The following is a 15,092-nucleotide window of genomic DNA, read 5'->3' as shown; positions in this document are numbered from 1 at the left end:
GATAAAGCTCAACTTATGTGATTGTAGGCAAGTTTTCATAGGTTCAAAAGTGCAACATGTAGCCCATTCCAACATGCATTTTATTCAGTTAGGCACAAATGCAAACACGTTCAGCAAAAAATGCAGAAAAATGCTGTTCAACAGCTTACAGTAGAGGGCAGTTTAGAACAGTAGAACACTCATCAGCTCGGGTTGGCTGTTCAAGGCAACAGCTTTTCATGTGACTCCCAAGTAAATATTCTCACTTTTTCAAATCAAAGTTCACAGCTGTTCACCGTAGACCCATGAAGGAAAAGCAATAAAGCACTGCTGGGGGTAGAGTAAAAAGCTTTACACTGAGTTTATTATGTATATTTGCCAGACAATTGTTTTAATGAAGTCAACGGATTAAATAGGGTCAAGTTTTCATCAAGTAAAATATGAAATGACCATACTGTCGTATCCACAAATGATAGTTTCCTTCCTACACTTATGAAACTAGTGATCATTGTTGGATTGTAAAGCTATTGATGTCTAATAGGAAATAAATTATCTTGGTAGTAAGTCTTTTATAAATATATCTTGAATATTAACATATAAGCATGTAAACTTTGGACAAATTTTTGTGCTTCTTGAAAGAGCAAAACTTTGAAGGACACTATTTTATTAATGGTGCCTTCGGCTAATTCAAATTTAATCATGATTTTTCTTGTGAAATTAGTCATAATCCATCTTTAAATGAGTTGTGGAACATAAACAGAAGTTGCTGGAAAAGCTTAGCAGGACTGGCAGCATCTGCGAAGAAAAATCAGAGCCAACACCTCAGGTCTGGTGACCATTCCTTAAAACGGACCCGAAACGTTAACTGTGACCTCTCTTCATAGACGCTGCCAGATCTGCTGAACTTTTCCAGCAACTTCTGTTTTTGTTCCTGATTTACAGCATCTGCAATTCTTCCAGATTTTATTCAAATGAGTTGTATTTTTCTTGGACAAATTCTCAACAAAAGCTGGTGAAAACTTATGAAACGACTTAATTTTTCACACATCACTTACTGCTTAGGCCAGGAGCCTTCAGTTACAATCATTTCTGTTAACCTTGATGGGATTTTAACAGACCATTTGGTGATGGATGGATATTATGCGAAAAGTCCTTCTGCTTAAATAATAGCATTCATATTTATTTATTGTGGTTATGAGATTTCTTAAGTGCCAAATGCAAAGAACTGCTTGAAGTACAGTATTAATCAAGCAAAACTGGTGAAATAAAATCCCCAGATGTACCTTGAAACAGTTTATGACCCTTCACTATGCAATGACTGATATTTTGTGTCTCATGATTGAAGTGTCCCAATCTTTTCAAGAACAATGCCAATATACTTTATTTGTGACTATTCTTGATTGTGGTATTTATTATTCTGTGTGAATTTTTTTTGGCTTGTATAGAGTCTGTATTCAAAATATGCAAGGTAAAACTTGGAGTTGAAGATACTAATATAAAGCTTATTCTTAGTTTCCAGCATTGAATCTGGAAGGAGCCATGACAGCAGGTGGAGGAACTGATGATGATATTCCATTAGGAGAGAGGAAAACAGTTACTGATTTTTGCTACTTATTAGATAAATCCAAACAGCTCTTCAATGGTTTAAGGTCAGTGTTTTAAATCAACTGGGTTCTCCTTTTAACTTTTAGCGACAGTTAATTCAAAATATTTTCTTTAACAATTTTCTTGGGGCAGTTCTATTTCGTAAGGTACTGTACATCATATATTTGTCTTCCATTAATGCACATGTAAGTTGGATTTTTTTTGAAGCTGTTCAAAAAGCTCAAATGGTTTTCACCTTTTATTGCACTTGTGAAAGCAATACCTCTGTCAGTTGGTGTTTTATTCTAACTATCAAATAATTTGTACAAGAGATCCAGGACTAAAATGCTCTTTGAGAAAGTGTTTTGAAGTCTGGAGGGTGAATTCAATGGCCTGTTTTATTGCCCTATTAAGAAAATATTAAATGATTTTATTCAAGAAATAATTTGTTGCGAATCAGTGGAGTGGACATGCTAATCTTTTCCTTGGAACTGTGATATTATTCTGAAAGGTGCAACATGAACCCAAATGATATGGGACTGGTATGTGAGCTGCAAATGAATTGTTGAAGCTCAAGCTGCAGATGCTTCATTCAGACAGGCTGTAAATCAGGAGTACAGCTCTTGATGTTGATCACTTTAATTGGCACTGTTTGTGCTAATTGTGCTCGCTGCTGCCCAACTGTGCAAAAAGCCTGATCTACTCTGAAGAGAATGTTGTTGCAATTTATGTTTTACAGGAGAGGAAAGGTAGTTTAAAGTTGTCAAAAAGTGATATTCGTAAAAGCAAATGGAAATATTTTTTGCAAATGTAACATTTTTTTCGGAAAGAAAATGTTTAGTTTGCAGTTTCAGAGGAACTTACAATGTGTTATGCCTTACAATGCCTTAATAAAGAATTAAAATTCATGATGTATATTGTAATAAGGCAACACTCAGAATCAAAGAGTCAAATGTTCAAGTCTGACCCCAGCCTGACTCCCACCACGCATTCCTTCTATTAAGCAGTTTCTGTAATACTTGTGCTAGAAGTTCCCATAGCATGTGCAGCCTGAGGTTGACCTGTCTTGCATGCTTAATAATTTCACTAGACTTGAATTTGAAATACATGAAATGTGTTTGGTGGGGATTCCAAATGTTACAAATAACGGTTTGCTACAATTTCCTTTTCTGATAGAATGCCATTTATATTTGGTGTCTTGTGATTGGTTGGCTCACCAAGCTGGTTCGTTGTTCCGCAGACGTTTCATTACCTTGCTGGGTAACTCATTAGTGCAGCCTCCGATGAAGCGCTGTTGTGTTTTCCCGCCTGTTATTTGAACTCTAGTGTCCATCGGGCTGGATTACCTCACTTCCGGTTTTCCTTCGCAGTGGAGTGTATATAGGGTCGAGCTCTATGTGTTTATTGATGGCTTTCTTAGTGGACTGCCAGGCTTCTAAGAATTCCCGTGCTTGTCTCTGCTTTGCTTGTCCCAGGATCCTGGTGTTGTCCCATTCGAATTGGTGGTTCTTCTTATCCTTATGTGGATAGAGATGAGTGAGTATTGGTCGTGTCTTTTTGCTGCCAGTTGATGTTTGTGTACCCTTGTGGTTAATTTCCTTCCTGTTTGTCCAATGTAGTGTTTGTCACAGTCTCTGCAGGGAATCTTGTATATAACATTGGTCCTGTCCATAGTGGGTAGTGGGTCTTTGGTTCGGGTGAGCAGTTGGTGAAGGGTTGATGTGGGTTTGTGTGCTACTCTCATGTCCAGTGGTCGTAGGAGTCTTATGGTCAGTTTAGATGTGTTCCTGATGTAAGGTAGCGTGACGAGTGTGTCGGGGCGTGTAGTATCTTCCTGGTGTCGTTTGTGTAATAGGCATCTTCTGACCCAGTTTTTCGGGTATCCATTGTCTTGGAATACCTGGAAGAGGTACTCTTCTTCTTCCTGGCGTAGCTCTGTGCTGCAGAAGTGTGTTGTTGCCCATTTAAATAATGTCCTCATGGAACTTCATTTGTGTGTGTTCGGGTGGTTGCTGTCAAAATTCAGTACTTGGTTAGTGTGTGTGGCTTTCCTGTGTACCTTTGTTAGGAGTTTCCCATTTATCCTGCATTCCACCGTGACGGCCAGGAATGGGAGCTGTTTGATCTTCTCCTCTTCTCTGGTGAATCTGGTTCCGGTGAGGGTGTTGTTTATTAGTTGGCGTGTTTCCTCGAATTTGGCCTGTTTAATCATAACGAAGGTGTCATCCATGTAGCATATCCATAGTTTTGGTTGGATTAGCAGGAGGGCCATACTTTCAAGTCTCTGCATCACCGTTTCAGCTGTTAGTCCGGAGACAGGTGATCCCATGGGTGTCCTGTTGATCTGTTTATACATTTGGCCGTTAAAGGTGAAGTGGATGGTGAGGCATAGGTCCAATAGCTTCAGCATGTTGTCTGTGGCGATGGTGTCACTGGGGTCATGTTTTTGTTTTAGTAGTGTTGTCATTGTTTCTCTTGCTAGTGGTATGTCTATCGGTGTAAATAGGGCAGTAACATCAAGTGATACCATGGTCTCGTTGCCATGCCGATGGAGATACCAGATTCAAATAACAGGTGGGAAAACACAACAGCGCTTCATCGGAGGCTGCACTGATGATGACACCCAGCAGGGTAATGAAACGTCTGTGGAGCAACGAACTAGTTCGGCGAGCCAACCACTCACATCATCCACAACGCAAGCTACAAATCTACTCTAAAACCTTAGATATTTGGTAACTTCTGGGGGGTAATTTGGGAGGCACAGCAAAAATTAGTCTCATGGGAGAAGAAGCATACTAAGGGGAGGATGAGGCGATCATGGCTTGCAGAGGAAGTCATGGACAGCAGAAAAGCAAAATAAAACAAAAGTAACAATACAAAGGAGTATTTATTGGATGGCAGATCACTAGGAAGCTCTGAGCAATAGAGGGATTTTGGAATGCTTGTCCACAGATTGCTGAAGGCAGCAGGATAGGTTAGTAGGGTACTTAAGCGTATGGGACACTTGCCTTTATCAGTCATGGCATAGACCATAAGAGCAAAAAAGGAGATTATGTTGGAGCTTTACAAAACTTTGGTTGGACCACAGCTAAAATACTGCATTCAGTTCTGGTCTCCCTACTGTAGGAAAGATGTTGTTAAATAAACTTGAAAGAGTTCAGAAAAGATTAGCAAAGATGTTGCTGGGATTGGAGTGTTTGAGTGATTGGGAGAGGCTGAATATGCTGGGGCTTTTTTTCCTGGAATGTCAGATAATGAGGAATGATCTTTATAAGGTTTTATAAAATCATGAGGGTCATGGATAGGGTGAATAGCCAAGGGCTTTTTCCCTGGCTAGAGTCCAAAACTAGAGGGCATAGGTTTAAGGTGAGAGTGAAAAAGATTTCAAACAGACCAAAGGGACAACTTTTTCATGCGGAGGGTGTACGTGAATGGAACGGGCTGCCAGAGGAAGTGGTGGAGGTGGGTACAATAAGATTTTAAAAGGCATCTGGATGGGTATAGATAGCAAGGTTTAGAGGGATACAGGCCAAATGCTGGCAAAAGGTAACAGGTCGGTTTAGGGTATCTGATCGGCATGAACAAGTTGAACCGAAGAGTCCTTTTCCATGCTGCATAACTCTATGACTTGAAGACAGAACAGCACTGACAGGTTGGAATTTATTGAGAGATTGCGTAGCTTGATAGACTGTTTTTCTGTCTTTGTTTTAACCTTCGGGCTTGCAGTGTTTGATCTTGGTTCTTTTACTGTGCTTGGAATTGTTACGTGCAATCTTAAGAGCAAACACAGCATTGGATTGCACAGGTGCTGTGTTGCTGTGATCCCAGTGTAATGTAAATGGAATCCAGGTGTAAAATAAGCAAATTACTAATTGTTTCATGCAATTAAACCATCAAAGGCATTGCATTCTAGATTCCCATCACTGTCTAGGTGAAATTTTATTTTCCTCAAATCTGCTCTAAACCTCCTACCTTTCACCTTAAAATTGTGCCTCCTTGTAATTGACCCTTCAACTAAAGGGAACAGCTGCTTTCTATCCACCTAGTTCATACCCCTCATAATCTTATATACCTCAATCAAGCCTACTCTCAGCCTTATCTGCTCTAAAGGAAATCGACCTGAGTTTATCCAGCCTCTTTTCACAGCTGAACTGCTCCATCGCAGGCATCCTCCTGGTGAATCTTTCTGCAATCTGCTCTGCTGCAATCATGTCCTTCCTGGAGTGTGGTGACTAGAACTGCACACAGTATTTCAGCTGTGGTCTAATCAAAGTTTTGTAAAGCTCCAACATAATCTCCCTGCTCTTATTGTCTATACCATGACTGATAAAGGCAAGTGGCCCATATGCTAAAATCCATCTGCCACTGATCTGTCATTGCCTTCTTGTAATAATGTTGAAGAATAAGGGACCCAGCACTGATAACTTGTAGCATGGCACTGAATACCAGCCTCCAGTCATACAAACATCCTTTTACCACCACCCTTTGTCTCCAACTACTAAGCCAGATTTGGATCCAACTTGCCAAATTGTCCTAGATTGCATGTGCGTTTAAGGCACATCGTGTAGGCAGTAGCCGCATGCACTCCATGACCACAGACATTTACATCCAACATGATCCAACATTTAAGAACCCTGATGGCACATCTCTGATCCATTTACAGTATGCTTCTGCACATCAATGCTGCCCTTCAGGCTGTATAAGCAACTAGCATTGTAATGCTACAGCAAGGATACTTTATGGTTAGGAGTGCACCCTTAGCTTGTGGCCAAGTTGCATCTCTGGCTCACTGTCGTAGGCTCACAGTGAGTGAGCACTACCTGGATGGCTTACAGCGTCTCTGCCTTGCATTATCTTGTCTAACCTTTTTGTAGTTTCCCCCTCAGCCAAATATGCCAGTATTGCTGTATTGATATATCATTTAGGACAACACAAAGCCAGGAAGCTTGTCATGATCATCAGCAGTTCTCAGTCAAATCAAGGGAGATGGCCTTTGTTCTGAGGGTCCTGACACAGTAAGTTGAGGGCAGTCTTCAAGGCCAGTGGAGGGACTTAGACACAGTCAGTCACTCACTCTGGGGAATTAGTCAGCATGCTCACCACATAAGGGGTGAGGAAATGAATGCCAGGCATCCCATCATCTGATTTGACTCTTTCAGTGGTTTTGTGGGTTGAGTGTGGAATATCTGGGAGAAGAAGGTGACATTTAATATTGACAGAGCGGAGAAGGCCATTCACCACCATCTTACACTGCTGGACATTCTTCCAGATGCTGAGACTGCACTGACTTGGTAGCAACCTTGGACCAGGTTGGCATGGTGTAGTATTATGGCCTCCTCTGTTTGTCCCGTGTCTGTGTCACCCTGTTCAGCTGGACCTTCAGGTTACTGCCTGTAATATGGGGTGCCACCTTGCCCTTCTGTATCATGTTTGTGGCAAATATCCTCTGAAACAGGGTTGACTTGAACCTGGGCCTACGGGCCCAGAGATAAGGGCAGTACAGCTGTGTCACAAGTGTGTCCCATAAAGCAGACATGATGACCCCTACACTTTGAAACCAAAACTGTTGGTGTTTTATATATTGAGTTGGCTGGCCTGCAAATTTGAGATCTATCTTTGTAGTTACTATCTGCTGTGTAATTAATACTTTATCGTGACTTGTCTGTCAATTCATGTTTAGTTTGTGTTGATTTTGGTTTGATTATTAAAGTAAAATCTTACTCATCAGCTTTTCTTTTGGGGTTGTTTGGTAAATTTGGTACTTCTTGATTTGTTGGCCTCCATGGGGATCATAACCCAGTGGGTGAAAAATATTCTAGTTTATGATTTTAAGGGCCCTAAATATTAAATAATCTTAACTTGATTCATGCAGTTCATTCTAAGAATGTGCAAATTAAGCTTTAGTGCATCTGATAATTATAATATAGTTGAAATTGAGGTGAAATCTATAGTAGTTGCATTGAACCTAAAGCAATCTCCGATTTGAAAATAAATAAGCAAAGTTTGAAGCCATATAAAGTAATCCAAGTTTGTACTGAATGTAATTGTCACAATAGTTATTAAAAGGATGAGAAAGATTTGCAACTAAACGTGACAGAAAAGTCATAAACTGCCAAAGTAATGCCAACAAAAGCCAGAAAATGTTGCATAGTTACCTAGGCTCTGTGATTCATGTATATATTATAATGTCACTTACTGTAAGTTTGGGTTTTCAGTTTTTGAGTTAACGTGGGTTTTCTGTGTGTCTGGAGTTAATAATTAATTGAATTGTGAGTATTTCTGTAGCAATGATGATTTCTTTTAAAACAGTTTTTGAGGTTTAGCTTTAGAATTAATTTTTTTTTGTACATCACAAATTGATTTTTGTTTACCGTAACTTGCTGGGTTGTAGAACAATCTAAATAATGGGGCGTCAAACTTTCTTAGAGATTTATGCAACTAGTATTTAAGCTTGAAGGAAACACCAATCGATAAGAGAGGGAGAGTTTATTATTAAAATTAATGAGGTTTGCAGCAGTCTTGTGAAGTCCTTGGATGAAAATGCTGCATAGTCCGGTGCTCCTGAGAAAGGAAGGGAGAATGTGAAACTTGATTACCTTAGAGTGAGGAATTAATGTTAGTCTCGGACTAAGTTTTGCAATAAAATCCTGGAAAGGTTACTTAAAGCTGAGCATTTTTAAGTTCTGGTTTCTAATAGCTCCAGGAAGAAGCTATCTGCAGTTTCAGTCTGTAAGTTAAAGTCAGAAGGGACTTAAACATATAGAGATGTTAAAGACGGGCTATTTTGTGCGAATTGTACGAGTGATTGTTTTTAGGTACTATACAGAAGTTGTTGCTTTACTTGTCAATTTATAAATGCGTATTTTGGGATTAATGTGCTTTTATTTTATATTACTTTGTGTTAGATAGTTCGGTTTATTTTGTCTTGACTTAATTGTTAATAAACATCTGTTTTATCGTTAAAGCAATTGAGAGCTTATGTTTCAGTGTGAGACCACTTTGATAAAACTAAAACATGATCTGTTAAGCAAAGTTCTGGTCTGGGATCTGACTTGTCCAGTGACAACATCAACTGGGATCATAACATTGTTGTCAATCATAAAAAAATTAGCCTTTTTTTAAAGACAGCAAGCTGGAGTGAATGGATCCTTTCCAGTTTCTCCAGTAGAGTGTCATGAGACACAATAGAAATGCGTGAAAATGGCTGGAAGAGGATGCGGTGAGTGAATTCATCATAGAGGCATCCTTGTCTAATGTGAAATGCAAGGTCATCGAGGCTGATGAACTATCATCAGAAAGGATTTAGTTTCATTCCATGGCCCATTAATTTCCCATCTTTGCAGACACTAATAATGCTCTTATGATCTATGCAGTTACAGATCAAGCCAATAACTTTTTTTAAAAATTAAGAAACTAGGTCAGTTGCATTATTTACATCAGTCAATTAACATTCTTTCTTTTAGTAATGGCAATACACTATATGAGAAGGCAGATAATTGATTCTTCTTCTCCGCACATAAGCTTGCATTGTGCAATTTGTTTTCAAAGCTATTTGGACATTAACATGTATAGTCATCTTCTATTTTGGTCATATTTCTGGCTCTTTACACATAATGAGGCTTGTTACAAGCTGTTTATACTTTTTTTCCATTTGTATAACAGTGAAAAAAGACTGTTTTAAGTTAAATATCTAAATATTGCACGTGAATATCAATGACAAATTCTCAGACAAATATTGGAAAAGCAGTGGAATGTTGAGTTGTAACCTGACTGTGGATTTGCAAAGTGGTGAAATTTCTTAGTTTCCATTTCAAGTTTCCATAGGTAGATAGACAAGGTGAAGTATCACTGGTGCATGCTCTTATTTGACCCTTACTGGCTGTTTTTGAAAAAAAATTACAAATAGATGTCTTGAGTAAAATCCTTTTCACAAAAGAATAGAGCATAGTGAATCCTGATGAGTCAAAAACTGTTATACATTTCCTTTGGAAAAAGTGTGTAATATTTTAATGCCTTGATTGTTCTGTGAGGTGTTGCATGTCTCAAACTGTGATTGCTTATTTGTTAAATTATGGAGGAATGAGATGAAATAATCCAGGATGGTGCAGCCCACAGCAAGAATAGTAAAAAATGAGGGCAATATTTTGTTTGTAGACCTTTTAAGTAATGCCATTCCTTTTGTGGCTGGAAGTCATACAAGATTTTTCACTACTCTCGTGACATTGCAAAAAGCAGCAAAAATTGCATCTTATTTGTTTTCTCTAGTGAAATCTTAAATGGTGCTCTTGAAACATTTTGATTTTTTCAGAAAAGACCATGCACTGAATTTTCCTAGCCCCAAAATGTGGCAAGATCATAAAAGTGAGTTAGGATAAAAGTCTGATTTTCCCCTCCAAGGTTTGAGTGGTGAGAATTTAACCTCATCAGAGCTAATTTCTGTCCTACTTTATATGCAATTTCATATTCAACCATTCAGTGGTGAGAAACTAGATGTGACAGTTCCTGACATGAATGGCAGAGTGGAAATCTGGCAGCTCCAGCTTGCTGTTTGTTCCACCTTGGCCAGCCATCCCTAATATCTCACCCCCTGTCCACAGAAGTTGGCATTGTCGCGCACCAGCCTCACTACATCATGGTGCATCTCCGATTCATTTTAAAATACAATTCTCCACTTCAGTACCGCACTTTGGAGCACACTGACACTTTTCATTGTAATGTGCTGTCAGGTCACTTTTGTGCACAGATACAGGAAACCATCTCATGGTTTGGAGCAGGATGCCTCTCGGGGGGCCCTTAGCTTGCTTTCTAACTTTGTACCCCCTTGGATGTTCAGAGCTTCACTGCCATTCCATGCCTGCTTTTTTTGCGTTTTGCTGCCTCATTCACAATTTACAATCTTATATTCCTTCTGTCTTGTCTTGCTTTTTAATGCAGGCCAGAGCTAGGCAGCTTGTTATCGTTACAAGCAAGCCAAGGAGGTGCATAAATTGTTATACTGCAACATGCTAACTACACGCCTACAGTTTGTGCCAGCAGCCTATGTGGCACAAACATTGCATGCACTTTAGACTTTAAAATATGGACATTTTATTAATGAGAGTAGTCCTCATCAAGTCTATGGGGACTCCCTTCAGGCCCAGTTCAAACAGGCTGGGGATTAGTGGCAAGCCAGTCAGGGAGTTGCACAGAGACGAATCAGATCAATCAATCAGTTGGGTCCTTCCAAGTTATCTGGGATTTGGGGGGAAGGGTAGCGTGGGTGGAATTGTGAGTCCAGGGGAATTATTCATTGAAAGTCTAAGGGTTTTATGAGGGACCGCTGCTGTGGTGGGGATGCTGGGGGAATTGATTGTGGGAATTGGAGGCAGTCTGTTGGGATGCCAAGGGGATAATAATAGGGAAGGGGAAGCAATACAACACGAGTGGGAGATAAATGATAGAACATGGGAGGACAAGGCGTGCTGCAGGAATTGGAGATCACTGATCCTCACCACCATCCTCGTTTCATTGGACAAACATGCATGACTAAGCTGTATGTCTGATGCTCATGGGGCAAAGTAGGGAGATGAACTGTTAAACAAGTAAGTTGGGTGGGAACATGGGGAAGATCAAATCCAATGGGGTTGACAGAAAGGAATGTAAATGTTTTTGAGGGGGGTAACCTGGACTGAGAAGCTGACCCTGTGACTCACTCAGTGAAGCATTAACTGTTTTGTTGTCCATCCCTATCCACATTGATGTGCATTTGAAATGGAAAATGGCTGCCACCACACTAGATTGGGTGAGTAAGTTGTTATTCTTTTAGGGAAGTAATCCACTTTCATGTGCCATGAAACCATTGCCATGTGAGCTCTAAAGATTCATCTCAGTTGCCAAAGTCACAATCACTATTCAAGGTTCTGTAGCCTACACAAGGTGCAGGACATGCTTGCTTCACATCTTGGACCATGTAATGTTGACACCATTATTCGATATGCAATACTGTATTTCTTGGGTACTGTGGGGGTCAAGTTAGGTGACACTATGTGCACCAAAATCTTGAGCAACAGTTCCTGAATCAGGTCAGTTATGTGAAGTGACAATTAGAGATGTCTCACTGCTTGGAGCAGGCTATTCAAATGCTGGCCTAGCCAGAGATGCTCACATCTCATGAGTGAATTTTAAATAAAAAAATACTGCTGTGTGCTTCAATTGCCTAATAATCACATTACTGAGAAGCTGCCTTGTTTTTGATATTGCCCATTTTAATTGTGTCCGTACAGATTCAGGCACAAAAATCAGCTGTGGTTGTCTCTGTTGCTGTCTCTCTGGCCACTGTGCCAAGAATAGCTACGTGAATAAATGAGAAACACATGCATCCAAAAGCACAGGACCGTTATCAACCATCAGCAGATGTGGAGCCATCTCCTGCCATGGAACCTCCAGCTAGAGGCACCCTCATGATTTGACAGAGATGCTGGAGAGCCACAGGCAATCATCTTCCTTGGAATACCATTCTGATGAGAGAGGAGAACTGGCACCACTCTCTGTCCAGAAATGGCAGTTAAGTTGGACAGCATGATGTTCTTTCTGCAATGCAGCATCTGCTATTGGTGCCAGTGGGGGCCATAGGATGTCCCCTCCACATCAGGTTTCCATTCAGGCTATGTCTAGGGGATCATTCCAGCATTCTGCAGACAGAGGGTGCTGCTTAATCCTTGAGATTTCTGCTGTGGACAGCTGGAAGACAAATATCCATGAGAGCTGCAGCATTGTGCCAAGTCTGATGTACGAGTACCTACAGCATCTTACAGAGCAGAAGCGTGACTAAACACATGGGCAGGATTACTATGAACCTTGTTCTATGCGGCAGAGTTACACAAAAGTATCTTTCACTGACTGTAAATGTTTTGATGCTGCTGAGACCAGTATCGCCTATATAATCTCAACTGTAAGTGCAGTTTAATGGTTTGACTGTTGTACATGTTTCATATTATTTAATGAAAGTTAATGTTACAAATGTATGGAAACTTTCACAACATCTGATGCCAAAGTTTCATGCTGGAATGGGTGCTATGGAAAGTATAGTTATTGTTCAGATGGGATTGGAACATGGCTAAGGATGGGTAGTCTCTTCGCTCTTGAAGTTGCAGCTAAAATGATAGTTGCTCACACAGCTGATGATGAAAAGTGAACATACTTTTCCAAGTGTGATAATGTATTTACAATGAAGTTTCAACTGTGCCACCCATGTGCCCTCAAGGTTTTTTTTCCCTTCATTCCCACTTTATGTCATGGCAGTCCCTGGGTTTGCACCTGGGGTGGAGGCAGCCTGCCCTGTAGTGGAGCCTATTGGTCTTGGTGTTATGGGTAGGTAACCCAAAGGCCAGTTGTAGTTTAGGGTCCCAGATATCCTAAGTGTGTCCTGTCCAGGTACAGGTTCACTGTCTTCAACTCCCGTAGAGTTGGGGATTGCAGGCAAGATGATGGCCTAGGCATCTCTGTAGTGTCCTGAGAGGAGGATCTGTGGGGTTTGTATATGGTTTCTCTTAGTCTGGGTGCCTACTGGCACTACCCTGTCTCCTAATGAAGGGGCACCTGGAATCGCGTCAATGCTCCTTGTTCCCTGTTGCTGTGCAGTTTGTTCTGAGTATCGATGGCTGGAGCACAAGAGTGTAGGTCTGTGCATGTATCTGACAGTGTGCTGGACCTGGTTCTCTTCCATAGTAGGTTGCAACAAGATGCTTGCATGTCAGAGGCAACATTTAGTCAGCTCCCCCATTCTTTGAGTCAGTTTCCTGAGTGTCTTTGACAAATCTGTCTGCTGCTCCTGTTGTCTGTTTGTACATTTGAGTAAAGTTATTAACAATTAACGCTGTGGGGTCCTCTTCTCTTGAGACTAAGGAGGTACCTGATGTTTGGCAGTCCTCTAATTGCCAGCAACCAGGGATGTTTCTTCTTTAGCCACCTGCTGAAATGTGGCAGTGGTGTATTCACTAGGATGTGCTCCTGACTGTACTGCTAGTTCAAGTACCCACCAAGGTGTCAGTATCTGAGCTGGTGAATGGTGCCAGACGCAGCCTTGCTTGTTGTAGCTTCTGGAGTTTAAAGGTCCTTTAGAACTTTGCATGAAGACACCAAGTATATTTTTTTGAAGTTAACTTCCTGTTAGAGAGCAGGAACAACTGTAGAACCCAGAATAAAACATTCTTCACTGCTGCTCCTCTTCTCCCGAACACCCCTTGCAGCAATAGACACTTACAATTCCAGTATCTGTAAACGAACCATGTAGGATAGTTATCAGGTTGACTGTTTCTATCTGTCTGTCTGCCTCTGTGTCTGTTTCTCATGCTCTGTATTAGTTTCTATTTGTGTCTGTGTCTCTGTATGTGTTTGTTTATCTCCCTGTCTGTGTGTTACTATGTGTTTCTGTGTGTTTCTGTGAACCTCTCTGTCCCTCTCTTTGTTTCTCTCTGTCTCTGAGTGTATCGGTGCACTCTCTCTCACTGTTTGTGTGTGTGTCTCTCTCTTTTTTTGTGTAACTGTCTCAGTCTGCCTTTGTGTTTGCGCCTGCGTCTCTCTCTCTCTCACATATACATGTGCTGTCTGTCCGTCGGCCTGTTTGTGTCTGTGTTTCTGTTTCTCTCTGTCTGTCTCTTTGGCTATCTGTCTGTTTATCTCTCCGTCTTGCGCACGTGTGCTCTCTCTCTGCCCATCACAGTTTGTGTCTGTTTCTATGTGTGTTGGAGTGTGTCTGTCTCTGTCTGTTTGTGTAATGTGTGTGAGTCTCTCTGTCTGTTTGTATGAATCTCTCTCTGTATGTTTGTGTGTGTCTCTGTCTGTCTTTTCTCTCTTCTGTCTACTCTTGTGCTCTCTCTCTGTCGCTCTATGTTCATCCCTTCCTTTGTCTATTTGTGTGTATCTCTGTCTCTCCCTCTTGCGTTCTCGCTGTCTTTTGTATCCTCCCTTCTCTCGTGCGCTCTGTCTTTGTTTCTCTCTGTCTCCGTGTGTGTTTGCATGTGTGTGCTCTCTCTCTCTCTCTCTCTCTCTGTGTCTCTCTTTGTCACACTCTGTGTCCGACTCTGTCACTCTCTCTCGCTACCTCACTGCCTCTGTGTTTGTGTGAGCGTGTCTCTGTCTCCTCCCAGTCTATGTAAGTCTTTCTCTGTCAGTCTGTATGTTTGTTTCATTGTGTCTCTTGCTTTCCATTCCTCTTTCTCTGTCTTTCTGTCTTTGAGTGTATGTGCATGTCTCTCTCTGTCTGTGTGTCACCCTCCCTCTCTCTGTCTCTGTCTCTCTGTTTCTGCTTCTTTGTCTCTGTCTATCTCTGTCACGGTCTCCGAGTCTCTCTGTCTGTGTATGTGTCTCTTTTTCTGTTTTTGTGTCTCTCCGTCTCTTCTCTTTGCGAGTCTTTCTCTGTCTGCCTGTGTGTTTGTGTGTCACTGTGTGTCTCTGTCTGGCTTTCAGTCACTCTCTCATCTCCATCCGTCTCTTGTGCTCACTCTCTCACTCTCACTCTCACTCTCACTCTCACTCTCACTCTCACTCTC

The 15,092-nt window shown here is 41.1% G+C and overlaps 1 protein-coding gene across 1 annotated transcript in view; it reads left to right on the top strand.

Annotated features, from left to right (window-relative positions):
- LOC109914073 (protein SCAI) overlaps window positions 1–15,092 on the top strand; it is a 149,772-nt gene that overhangs the window by 97,974 nt on the left and 36,706 nt on the right. Inside the window, exon 2 of the mRNA XM_048613379.1 lies at window positions 1,492–1,628. Within this exon, the coding sequence (XP_048469336.1) occupies window positions 1,492–1,628 (137 nt within the window). The remainder of the gene's footprint in view (window positions 1–1,491; window positions 1,629–15,092) is intronic.

This window comes from Rhincodon typus, chromosome 28, assembly GCF_021869965.1.
Source record: "Rhincodon typus isolate 14 chromosome 28, sRhiTyp1.1, whole genome shotgun sequence".
NCBI classification, from domain to species: Eukaryota; Metazoa; Chordata; class Chondrichthyes; order Orectolobiformes; family Rhincodontidae; genus Rhincodon; species Rhincodon typus.
The sequence above is the reverse complement of the archived record's forward strand: the minus strand, read 5'-3'. Positions and strand labels throughout refer to the sequence as shown.